This window comes from Fundulus heteroclitus, chromosome 13 (assembly GCF_011125445.2).
Source record: "Fundulus heteroclitus isolate FHET01 chromosome 13, MU-UCD_Fhet_4.1, whole genome shotgun sequence".
In the NCBI taxonomy this organism is placed as follows: Eukaryota; Metazoa; Chordata; class Actinopteri; order Cyprinodontiformes; family Fundulidae; genus Fundulus; species Fundulus heteroclitus.
In genome coordinates, this window is record NC_046373.1 from 2,618,134 (window position 1) to 2,630,421 (window position 12,288).

A 12,288-nucleotide genomic window follows, 5' to 3' on the forward strand; every position below is an offset into this window, starting at 1 on the left:
TATCCCTCTGAGATGAAGGGGGGGTGAAGGGATGAGACGAGGAGGTGTAGGGGGGGGGGGAGATCAGACACTAACCCATTACTTGCCAGATGACTCTCCCGCTCACCTGAGACTGACGGGGAGCGTAGGAGGGCCGGCGGGCGCTTGACCCAGAATTTGTCCTGTTGGGATTATGCGTTGGTGTAAATCAGCGGTTTATCCTGTAGAGGTTCCCCACAGGTGTTTTTCCAGAGGAAGCTGCCCACTAACGTTATGGTTTCGCAAACAGTTCAGGGTTTTTTTAAGAAGCTATTTTGGACAGTAAGGTTACCAGAAATATGAGTGAAAAACGATTCAAAAGATAGACGTGGTTAAAAGCCAGACAGATACGCTCGTGAATTAAATATCTTAGAGATAAAAATGTGGAAATTATGGGTATGGGAAACGTAAAAAACAAAAATAAGTTTGCTAAAAAGCGCCGCTGAGTTATTGCGGAATTACACTGGCCCCTGTTGGAGTCTGCAGTTTGCCTCTAATCTCCGCCTGCATGTTAAATCCAGGGGTCAGAACGAAGGACATCAAAAGGTTCAGCAACAACAACCAAAAAAAAGAAACCAGCGTTTTATAATTAGAACAAAGCCCCGGTGCAGCAGAAATTCCTCAATGGGTGAGTCCTCTTGAGCAGGTCCATAAATTGAGGGATTTCACCAGCAATGTGTGGCTGACATGTAGCTCATGTAGAATATGCATTATGCAATGATTACAGGGCCCAACAGGCAGTCAGTGGAATGCAAAATCTGAAAGAAGAATGCATCTTGTTGCCCTGTCTCTACAATGAAAGTACCGGGCAAACACCTCAACTCCTTATTTTTCAGAGAAAAAGACGGGTGGATTTTTATTTATTTATTAAATGCTTTCAATCTACTGGTTACTCAGAAATTATTTTTTGATGATATACGGCTCGCTGTGACACCGAACCTTGACTATGCCTTTAGCACTGGTGATCCATGTACAGTGCTTTGTAAAAGTATTCAAACTCCTTGAATTTTTCCACAAGCTTCAATTAATTTTATTGGGCTTTTATGAGACAAACCAGTGGAAAGTAGCACATAAAATCCAAACCCATTTTATTTATAAAGCACATTTAAAAAAAACAAAGTGCTACAGAGTACTGAAATGGATTAAATCAAGACAAATAATAATTATGAGATAAAACAAAAAACGAAATAAAACGTACTACTAGGAGTGTCGTAAAATTGGTAAAATAAAGGACGAACATCGAGAAACCAGCTCACAGTGTGTGAGAAGCCACTGAAAATTTGTGTGTTTTTTAATACATACTTAAAAACAGTGAGGGAAAAAGCACAACTGAAGAGTGGGAAGAAAGCAGGATTTGACTTTCAATCTTTTTTTACAAATATATATCTAAAATGTATATCATGCACATATATTCAACTCCCTTTTATTGTCATACCTCTGATCAAATCCAATGTAGGCCTCAGAAGTCACATAATTAGTAAGGATTTATTCATCAGTGAATAAATAGCATCATTAAGACTAAGGAACACAGCAAACATAACAGGGAAACAGCTGGAGAGGTTTAAAGCAGCTTTAAACATCTCACAGAGCACTGACCGTTTGTTCATCAGTAGATGGAAAATGTAACACCTGTCAAAAAATGGATGTTCACCTAAACTGAGGCCAGATAAGGAGAGCAATGACCCCAATCTGGAAGGGGCTATAAGCTAAAAAATGAGTGATTATAAAGTAAAGAACATTATTCTAGAGTGGAAACCTCTGAAGACATCTGCCGATAGTTTTAGGAGTGGACGTCCCAGCAAATGCACCACATGGTTTGACCAGACTGAGAAAGAGAATCTCACGTCAGACTTTACAGGCCTTACTTCTCTCAGAAATAAAAAATACTGCAAAGGTAAGGTCTGTTTAGAAGGGAAATCAAGAAACATGCAAGAAAAAAAGAGAATATAAAAACATGGCTTAGTAGCATCTATAAGAAGGATTGAGGAAACCTTAGATGAAGATGTTTGGTTGTAATCTTTGCTTGTTCTGCAGCAACAGGACAAAACAGATTTGTTTAATCCATTTTGTGTTTTTGAACAATGGTTGAAAGACGGTTGTGGTCACTTTTAAGTCAATGTACAACCAGTTGAAGAGCCACTGAGTCTTATCTGCTGATACAGATACAACTGAACTGAAGGAGAGGTTGCTTTGATCTATTGGATGTTAACTGGCTTTTACATTATATTGTAAAAGGAGCCAATGTGTAGGATGATATCTAAAAGCAAAAAAAAAAGAGTTAATTAGTTTAATTAAAAAGGGTAAATACTTTATAAAAATATGAAACAAATATTTCAGTGGAGAAGCGCTGTTCAATTAACTTTGTAATTTTTATGCACAGAATTCTTGGATTCTTTCTGCTTTTTAGACAAACATGTCCAATAAGGCTTTCTCCATATTTATTACTTTTAAACAGGCTCATCGATTACAGTTCTGTTGATGTGATTTACTCTGGAGCCATCCCTAAATCCCGAAATAACAGTAGCTAACAAAATTTACTGCAAGGAATTTTATTAGTTCTTTTTGGGATAATATTTCTGAGCTCTCATATGAGAAAGGATTTAATCAAAGTGAAAGAGAGGTCCAAAACAAATAGAAGATTACTCAACCTCTCCAATAAAAGTCACTCTTCAGTTTCTTCTCACCTCATCTGAAATCACAAATTAGCCCAAGTAGACAATATTTCCAAAATTAGGATCTGGATCCGAGTTTGGAAGTGAACTCTTGATGTTCAGAACAGTCTGTAACAAATGATCCCTCCACATGGTGATGGATGGCCAGGAAAAAAAAGGATGTATATAACACTAGACACTGTTGGAACCTAGACTAAAAGGTCCCTCCGAATTCTGATTAGATCGTACAAAAAGATGGTATTAAACAACTAGAACCTATTTGCCAAGCAAAGTCCCCCCATGCATTGCATTACCAGCAGCAGCCAGAACCATTGGTACAAGGCTGGATGGATGCATGACAGTGTTCATGTTGTTTATGCAAACTGTCTATTTTACTGTCAGAATGTCGCAGCTGAACTGAAGACACGATGGATCAGACAATGTTTTCCTGTCTCTTATTGTCCGATTTTGGAAAGCCTGTTTCCTGTTGTTAGCTGACAGCAGTGGCACCCGGGTTGGTCTTCTGCTGCTGTGGAATATCTGCATCATGGTTAAGCATCTTGTGCATTCAGAGAGCGTATTCTGCATTTTATGGTTGTAACGAGTGGTCATTTGAGCTTCTGCTGCCTTTCTATTATCTCAGACAAGTGTACCCACTCTCCTCTGACCTCCGATATAAACAAGGTATTTTCATCTTCACAACTGTCAGTCATTGAATTTTTTATTTTATTTTCCAAACCATTCTCTGCAAACCCAAAAGTCGGCTGTGTGTAAAAATCCAAGTAGATCAGCAGACTGTCAGGACTTTCAATAATCTGCATTGGGCTCCAGGGTATCCTGCAGTTTTGGTTCATGTTCTCCCACCTTATCTTTAGTCTGTTATTTCAGTTTTCTGTCACAGTCAGTTTCTGTTTAACGTTTGAGGTTAGGCTCCCAAGGATCCCACTGTTCTTTTAGGTTTGCACCTTTTAGTATTGCTTCTCTTTAGTTCCTTTTTTTCTATCAATAGTTACGTTTTCTGTTATCACTTAATATTATTAGCCTGTTAGATTTGGTACCAGTCTTAGTTTCTGCTCATTAAAATGTTAATTGTTCTGTTAGATCTAGGATACAATAGAACAAAGTCTATCAATAAATCTGCCAACTATCCCATTCAAACCTTGCCAGAACAAAATGCCTGGATACAACAGAACAAAGTCTATCAATAAATCTGCCAATCTGCATTGTCGACTAGGCACCAATACCGCATATAGAGCATGCATGTAGCGACAGTGGAGAGGAAAACTCCCCTTTAATGTTTATGTTTCCAGTTACCTTTGGTTTCAGCCGTTCATTGTAGCTCCGCTGCTCACAGTTTACTTTGAACATGGCTCACTCAGAGTCGCAAGAAGCAAACTGTTTTAGAAGTTCATGAGAAGAGGAAGGCTTCAGAAGAAAGAAATAATACCAAAGTATATTTGGGAAATTTTGTCAATTGCCCCCCCCCCCCCCCCCCCCAACAGCAGGTAGGATGGTCTTGCGCATGCGCAGGTATGCAAAAAAGGACTTACCTTTCTTACCAACATTTCTGGGAAAATCTTCCTATTTACGATAACCTAAGCCATTCATTCTAACTATAAGTTCTGTCAAAAAAGAAAGTTTTAAGCCTGGTCTTAAAGGTATAGTGGCCAACCTTTTTGGCATCGAGTTCCGACAGGTATGGAGGACCAAGTAGACAGGATCATCTTAACTATTGTCTCAAATGCCAGTCTCTGTGATGTGCTCACCAAACACCAATGTACGTCAAGGGTCATATCAGGTCTCTGATGCATGATGGAGTTCGATTATTTGGGACTTTGTATGTGAGGAGGATAATTTAAAATTCTATTTAACAGGAAGCCAATGAGAGGAAGCTAAACTAGGAGAAATATGATTTCTCTTTTTAATTTTCATCACAACTCTTGCTTTGAACTGCGTTTTGTGGACTTCCTGATAGTAAAGAATTACAATAGTCCAGCCTTGAAGTAACAAATGCATGAATTAGTTTTTCAGCATCAACCCTGGACAGAATATTTCTAGTTTTGGCGATATTCCTGAGATGAAAAAAGGAAACCCTCGAAAGCTGTCCTGATCAAAAATAACAACTAAGTGTTTAGTTTAGTTTTTTCTTTGTTACCGATTTACTGGCATTTAGATTATTTGATCAATTAGGATTTTTTTTTAAACTGTGGTCCAAAGATGACAACTTCATTCTTGTCACAATTTGACAGCAATACATTTAAAGTAATCCAGGTTTTGATGTCATCAAGATCAAGGTTAGAGATGTATTTTTCCATTCTGTTATGTCATAGCTTTTCATTTGCATAAGTTTGTGTCATTTTAATGTTCACCTTGGGTAGTATACAATGAAGTCCAGAACTCCAAATGCATGTTTGTTTAAAACACACTGCCCAATGTCAGAAAGCTCCCCTTCAGTCAAGGGGCGTGGTTGCTCCAATAGAATAGTGACCCGGAACATACAGCTGAAAGCTTAATACTACTAAATGTCTATGCAAAGGTGGCAAGCCCATCATAGTGTTTAATAATTAAACATGTTTTGGCTCAAACCTTCAAAAGTCCGGCTTGTTTATGTTTCAGAAATTGGATATTATTTGGCACAGCCGAGTTATCTTTAAAGTATTAAAGATACTTTTACATAGCTACACATGCCCTGTTCAGATTTCACATGAATTGTCCTGCAATCTGGAAACCTACACAGACATACACTTAATTAATGTAATGAGCACTGTTTCCATTGATTGTTTTGCCTTTTCTATCTGTAAAAATGGAAAATAAAGACAGAAAGTGGCAAAGAACCAGACATATTCACATTCCCAGGGATATAAAAGGCTTTAGACGGAGTGACAGATAAGAAGACAAAGGGAAGCCAGAGGAGGTGGTGGGAGAAATACAGTGGAGATAAAGGAATCCTTCTGGATTATAGTCTGAGGAACACGTCTGGAATTCAGTACGGTCAGAAAAGAGGAATGGGAAAAATGTAGCATCACTTTCCGGAACTGTCAGAAAGAGAGAAAAAGACGAAAATAGTTGAGAGCATCCCACACATTATAAATTACTGTGATATATAATCACACTGCCTGAATATCCAAAATGTGTTATGTGCTTATAGTAGCATTAGAACACAAGTTAAATAAACCAACAATAAAAAAATATAGACTAGGGTATATGAAACATTATTGTGGATTTTGTTTTATCAAATAAGTTCTATTTGTTAAATGCTAGAATAAAAAAAATATGTATTGTCTTTTCTTCAAATTCAGACTTTTAGATGCACAAGATTAGAAGCAATCTGGGAAATCCCAGTTGGTGAGGTAACAGTTTTGCAAGTTTCTGATTGGTTACGACATTTGAATTAAAGCCACGTCTATAGTTGTATTTTAAGACAACACCTCATAGATGCAAAGACTGATCTCTCACAAACACATACCTCACAACTTCTACCTGTAACACAAACTCCATGCAGAAAGGCCTCAGATGGTATTTGAACCAACTACCTTTTTTCACCATGCCAGCGTTCAAGTACAAAAAGCCTTTTTGTTTTTGCCATCAGGGGTTTGGTGACAATGTGAATATTTTCACAGAGAATCATGCTTACACACCAGATTCATGCACAAATGATTTATGCCGATATTTTTCAACTTTGCATCAGCTGATCAGCCAGTTTGAGTTTAAATAGTTTCTAATTACTGTTTTTCTCTTTTAGTTCTTACTGATTATCCACTACCACAGAGTAGATACACTATATTCACTCATCTGCCTTGACTCACATATGAGCTTAAGTGACATCCCATTCCTTATCCATAGGGGTTCAATCTGACGTCGGTCCATCCTTTGCAGCTAGAACAGTTTCAACTCTTCTTGGAAGGCTGTCCAACAGGTTTCAGAGTGTGTTTATGGGAATTTTTGACCGTTCTTCCAGAAGCGCATTTGTGAGGTCACATACTGATGTTGGACGAGGCCTGGCTCTCAGTCTCCGCTCTAATTCATCCCAAAGGTGTTCTATCGGATTTAGGTCAGGACTCTGTGCAGGCCAGTCAAGTTCTTCCACACCAGACTCTGCCATTCATGTCTTTATGGACCTTGCTTTGTGCCCTGGTGTAGGAAGAGGCAGGGGTAAGCTCCAAACTGTTCCCACAAAGTTGGGAGCATGGAATTGTCCAAAATGTCTTGGCATGCTGAAGCATTCAGAGTTCCTTTCACTGGAACTAAGGAGCCGAGCCCACCTCCTGAAAAACGACCCCAGGTCATAACACCACCCCCCCCCCCCCCCCCCCCTCCACCAAACTTTACATTTGGCACAATACAGTCAGACAAGTACCGTTCTCCTATCACCCGCCAAACCCAGACTCGTGAATCAGATTTCCAGATGGAGAAGTGTGATCCTTCACCCCAGAGAACGTGTGTCCACTGCTCTGGACGCCAGTGCGGCGTGCTTTACTGCATCCAACACTTTACGTTGCACTTGGTGATGTACGGCTTGGATGCAGCTGCTGGACCATGGAAACCCGTTCCGTGAAGCTCTCTGTGCTGTTCTTGAATTAATCTGAAGGCCAAAGGAAGTTTGGTGGTGTGTGGTGAATGACTCTGCAGAAAGTTGCCGACCCCTTCGTACTATGCGCTTCCGATTCGCGGATCCGCATTGCCGTCTCGGTTTGTTGCACAGGTGGCATCCTATCACAGTTCCACGCTGGAATTCACTGAGCTTCTTTCACAAATGTTTGTAAAAACAGTCCGCACGCCTAGGTGCTTGATTTTATACACTTGTGGCCACGGTAGAGATTGGAACACCTGATTCCAATAATTTGGATGGGTGAGCAAATACTTTTGGCAATATAGTGTATGTGTATATATCTATCTATACTCTTGCAAACGAAAGAACAGTTCTGTCCCAAATATTACGTTCAAAATGTCTTAGCTCTGTTGTCACAACACAGAAGAGATGCAGAAAAGAGGAAAATGGCTATATGTGTTGCTGATGTGTCACTTTCTTCAGACACATCCTCTGGTTCTAATAAACAATTCCTGCTAAAGTGATCTGACTAAAACACTTTGGAATAGCTGTATATTTCCTCAGTTTTTTCACAACTGACAAAATAAAACACACTGCAAAAAGAGAACTAAAAATAAGTAAAATTTTCTTGAAATGAATGTATTTGCCCTTGATTTGAGCAGGTAAATAAGATTATTTGCCAATGGAATGAGTATTTTTACCCTTAAAATAAGATAATTAGAAATCCTGCATTTGAAATAAGGTGATGGAGATGAATTGTTCCTATTTTAAGTGCAAAAATACTATTCCATTGGCAAATAGTCCTATTTACCTGCTCAAATCAAGGAAAAATACTTTAATTTCAAGAAAAAAATTCTTATTTTTAGGTCTATTTTTACAGTGCAGTATGTAAAGACGGACTCTAAGCTCAGAATTAAAATATAATTTTACATGGTTAGTTTGAATATCTCAGATAAATCCACAGGAAAACAATGTGCACTACTGGGTATCTATGAACTCAATGCAGTCAATATGAGACAGGGTTAAACAAAAAAGGATCTATGAGGTAATAAAAAGGTGTAGATCAAACAGGGGACGCTATGGCAAATTAAATGCTAAGCACATATGTCACAGAAATTTTAAAAATAAACATAAACCACATAACAGTTTCATGTTAACACTGTTTTCAGGGTTACTGTACGCAATCATTTTGTGGCCGGTGTTCTCAAAAAAAAAAAAAAAAAAATCTATATCTGATGCACATAGGTGCCATGACTTCAGCAGCGATGTAGGAAGGTATGCCAGCATGTGGCAGACACGAGGTGTGCCGGATGACACACAGACGTTCCATGCATACTAATTAAAAGAGGTGTACTGTACATTCCTGAACCGAGCTGGTCAGACAGTCAGCCCATATAGGGACCGTCTGAGCCGAAAGGGGGCAGGAATGTGGGGAGCAGACTTCCAGTAAGTGGAAATATTCCTGGAGGATTTAGCCTTGGAATCTCAAACTTGCACGGCGCGGCTCCTGTTTACGCTGTAAATCAGCTGGTCGAGGCCCGGGATGCTGGGCCGTCTGTCACGAAGGCCCAGGAATGTGAAAGGTTTCTGCTCCAGCTTCCCCGCGGTTCAGGCGAGTGAACAGGAATGAAATAGCACTCTGGTTCAAGAGGGCACCATCGATTGGAGACCATGGAATAATGCCACACTGTTGCTGTAGTTATCTCAAGTATGCCAGAAGAGAACTTTTTTAGCACTAAAGTGGGAGGAATTATATACATCTCCTTTTGTGGGTTTTAATTCTGACAACTATCCATAAATTGAATGAGTATGCTATGGAAATCTTGTGCATCTAGAAGCTTGCCTGCTGTCATTTGGCTCTGAAATTGCAGAAAAATGTTGACGGACAAGGCAAGCTGACACACGCTCAGGTCCGAGTACCAAACGAACAGGTAATCCAGAACATGTCCTGCACGACTGTGTTTCAGCTAGACATAAAAGCTGGTTTCCAGTGTCAAGCTACACCAAAGGATTTTAAAAAGCAACAATTCAAAATTCCTAACATTTCCCATTATGGAGCTTTTATGTGTTAAATTATTTTAAATGAGATTTCATTGAAAAGTACAGGAGATGACCAGAGTTGCCCCTCCACTAACTGACGCTACACACGGCCAGTCAGCTGGCTCAAAGAAACCTCCCACACCTCTCCCCTCTTGGAAGAAGGACAAAGCTGTCTGGTAATATTTGACAGGGACAGTTATGTGGAAACTCCATCAGCCCAGCCCATCTAACTCTTGTTTTAAAACTACAGTTGGTAGTTTTAAACAGGTGGCCTGTCTGTTAATCAGCCAATCACAGGGTTCACAAAGACAGCCTGACTAATTAATCAGCTCGTTATGCTTCCAGGGATCATCCATGAAGAGCCGAATGGCAAAAGCTAAATATTCTGCAAAACAACCACATTTACTTGAAAACCACAAAGTCAGGCGTTCTCTGTTTTAAATAATGTAGATGTAAATATAAATATTCAGGAAACATAATTGTGATATTTTACATTAGACAACAGAAATAATAGTCCCCTGTTATAGATATGTTATGCTGCTAAGTCCTTAGGTATAGTACCCTTACCTATAGTAAGGGTACTATAGATATTTTAAGTTATCACACAGGCAGAACCTCCTGTCCAATCTGTGCCTATTTGCAGCAAGAATAGTTTTGTTTAAAAAAATTGCAGTGACAAAGCAGACGATCACAAGCAGAAGTGATTCGAAGATTTGACCCTATTGTTAGACATCCTCAATAAATGAATCTCAAAACTGAGATTGCGTCGGTGACTGGTAAGTGCAGATCTCTCACCACATATTAGAATATGCAACAGGGTTGGTGGACGTGATGATGATATGGCAGTGGTGACCTTCTGCTCAGGGTTCGTCCAACATCGGTATGTGAATACGTCTGTGCAGCCACAGGATACAAACAGAAGTCATCATGTCCAGAAGGTGGTTTTCAGTCTGGCTAAATCTGGATTTTTGGCAAGCCATTTATTTTCCTTATGACTTTTCCACACACAAAAAAGTCATAATGCCCAGCTGGAACATCTTCAGCTGCATCACATAAGCATCATCATGCATACACTATAATACGAGCAATTGCCTGAACATTACCTTTATAAATAGCTCACATTTATTAGTCCTGTTTGTGAAATTGCATCTAGTTTTACTATTTAAACATAAGTTGTGCAGTCCTGATGTTAATTTATACATTTACAAATCTCTTGGAAGACTCGCCTGAAAGTATAAAAAACAAACAGTTAAGCTGACTTTGTAAGGTGGCTTGAGATGACATGTTTCATGATTTGGCGCTATATAAATAAAATTGAATTGAGTTTTATTTAAACTTCATTAGTGTAAGTATACTTCTTGGATATTTTAGTGTCCTGGTTAAACTTTATAGATAGAATAGTCCAAATATACAAATTTGCTTCAGTTGTGAAAATGCAAAAAAAGGAAAGGAGAATTTTTTTTATTGCTCCCACTACCCAAGGGTAATACTACTCAAAGACCCCGAGGAAAGGGACACAAAAGCCAGAACAACCGGTTGCTTTTATTTGCGACACTCAAATCTTTTTGTCAAACAAAAACAGAACATAGATATACAAACATATTTTCCTCGCCCGCAGTGGCAGATGGGATAAGGTCCAGCCCTCTCCCTTACATCCAAACAAGAACTGGCAACACAGAATAAATAACTTCTGGAGGAATTAAACAGCTCCAAAACTCTCGAGTTGCATTCATCTTCTTCACATCACGTGTGTATACATTGACCGTGCAGACACATAAACTCCAAAACTCTCTTATCAGTTGCCTCCTGTCCTTGTAGTGCTTTTCACAGAAACCTATAACGATAACGGAGCTGCCAGGACATCTGTGAGTCCCTGCGCGTCCACAGCGGGGCCACCTATTAAAGACGTGTCCTGCATGAGGGACACCAGCACGATGGGGCCGGGCTGCTCCGCTTTCTCTTCGCGGGCCCTGCTCTCTGGCTCGGGTCTCCGGTGCTTTTTGTACGCCGCCCTCTTCGCTTCGTGGAAGCCGCTCAGTCTGGACGCGATGGATCTTTTCAGCCGGCTCCTCTTCGGCTTCCTCCCCTCCGGTTCGTGGACCACGCCGTGGCGCTGGAGGCTGCATTTTAAGGCGAAGGTCTTCCCGCAGCCGTCGTGGGTGCAGACAAATGGGCGAAGGTCATCGTGGAAAGAGTTGATGTGGCTCTGAAGATTGAACATGGTGGTGTAGGACCTGCTGCAGCCCTCCCTGGGACACTTGTAGACCACCCTGGTGTCGGAGTGGACGCGCTGGTGCTGCTGGAGGAACCGGGGGTCCCTGAACACCTTGCCGCACCGCTCGCACTTCACCACCGGCCGGTGCTGCTCCTTCCTGTGTTGCAGCAGCTCCGTCCAGGTCTTCCCCGTGAAGGGGCAGTCCTCCTCCTTGCAGGGGTAACCTCTGTGCACCTTCTGGTGTCGCTTCAGCTTGCTGGGCGTGGAGAAGCGCATCTGGCAGCCCTCGTGGGCGCACTGGTAAGGGGGCAGCTGCGTGTGCCGGTCACACACGTGGGCCCTCAGCTGCTTGTTCTTCTTGAACTCCAGGCCGCAGCCCTCGAACCTGCACGCGTACTTCTTCTGCTCCTGGCCGTGCGCGCGGCTCACGTGTCTGTTCCGGTTCGTGCTCGTGCTGAAGGCTTCCCCGCAGCCCTCCACGGAGCAGCGGTAGGGCTTCACGCCGCTGTGGCTGAGCTCGTGCCGGGCCAGGTGGTACGGCGTGCAGAAGGACTTGCCGCAGCCCTCGTGCTGACACGAGTGGGGCCGGACCCCCGTGTGTCGGCACAGGTGCGCGTCCAGCTTCCACTGTCTGTTGAAAGCGGCCGTGCAGTCGGGAAACGAGCAGAAGAAGCGTTTGTGCGGCTCTGTTTTGGTTTCCATTTTTTTTAAATAAAGAGGAGAACGTTCCACGCGCGTTGTTGTCCTGTCGGACGGCGGTACTTCCCGCAACGCCCCTCAATGTGACGTAACATCCGGCTACGACCGGACACGGA

The 12,288-nt window shown here is 41.4% G+C and overlaps 1 protein-coding gene across 1 annotated transcript; it reads right to left on the reverse strand.

Annotated features, from left to right (window-relative positions):
- Positions 1-10,780: 10,780 nt before the first annotated feature.
- LOC105937074 (transcription factor IIIA) lies at positions 10,781-12,270 on the reverse strand. Its single transcript, XM_012878214.3, has one exon. It carries the CDS (start codon positions 12,173-12,175, stop codon positions 11,093-11,095), a length of 1,083 nt encoding a protein of 360 aa, XP_012733668.2. The 5' UTR covers positions 12,176-12,270; the 3' UTR covers positions 10,781-11,092.
- Positions 12,271-12,288: the final 18 nt, after the last annotated feature.

Excerpts from the sequence above, each read along its gene's own strand:
- LOC105937074 (XM_012878214.3), bottom strand. The coding sequence starts at position 12,175 with ATGGAAACCAAAACAGAGCCGCACAAACGCTTCTTCTGCTCGTTTCCC.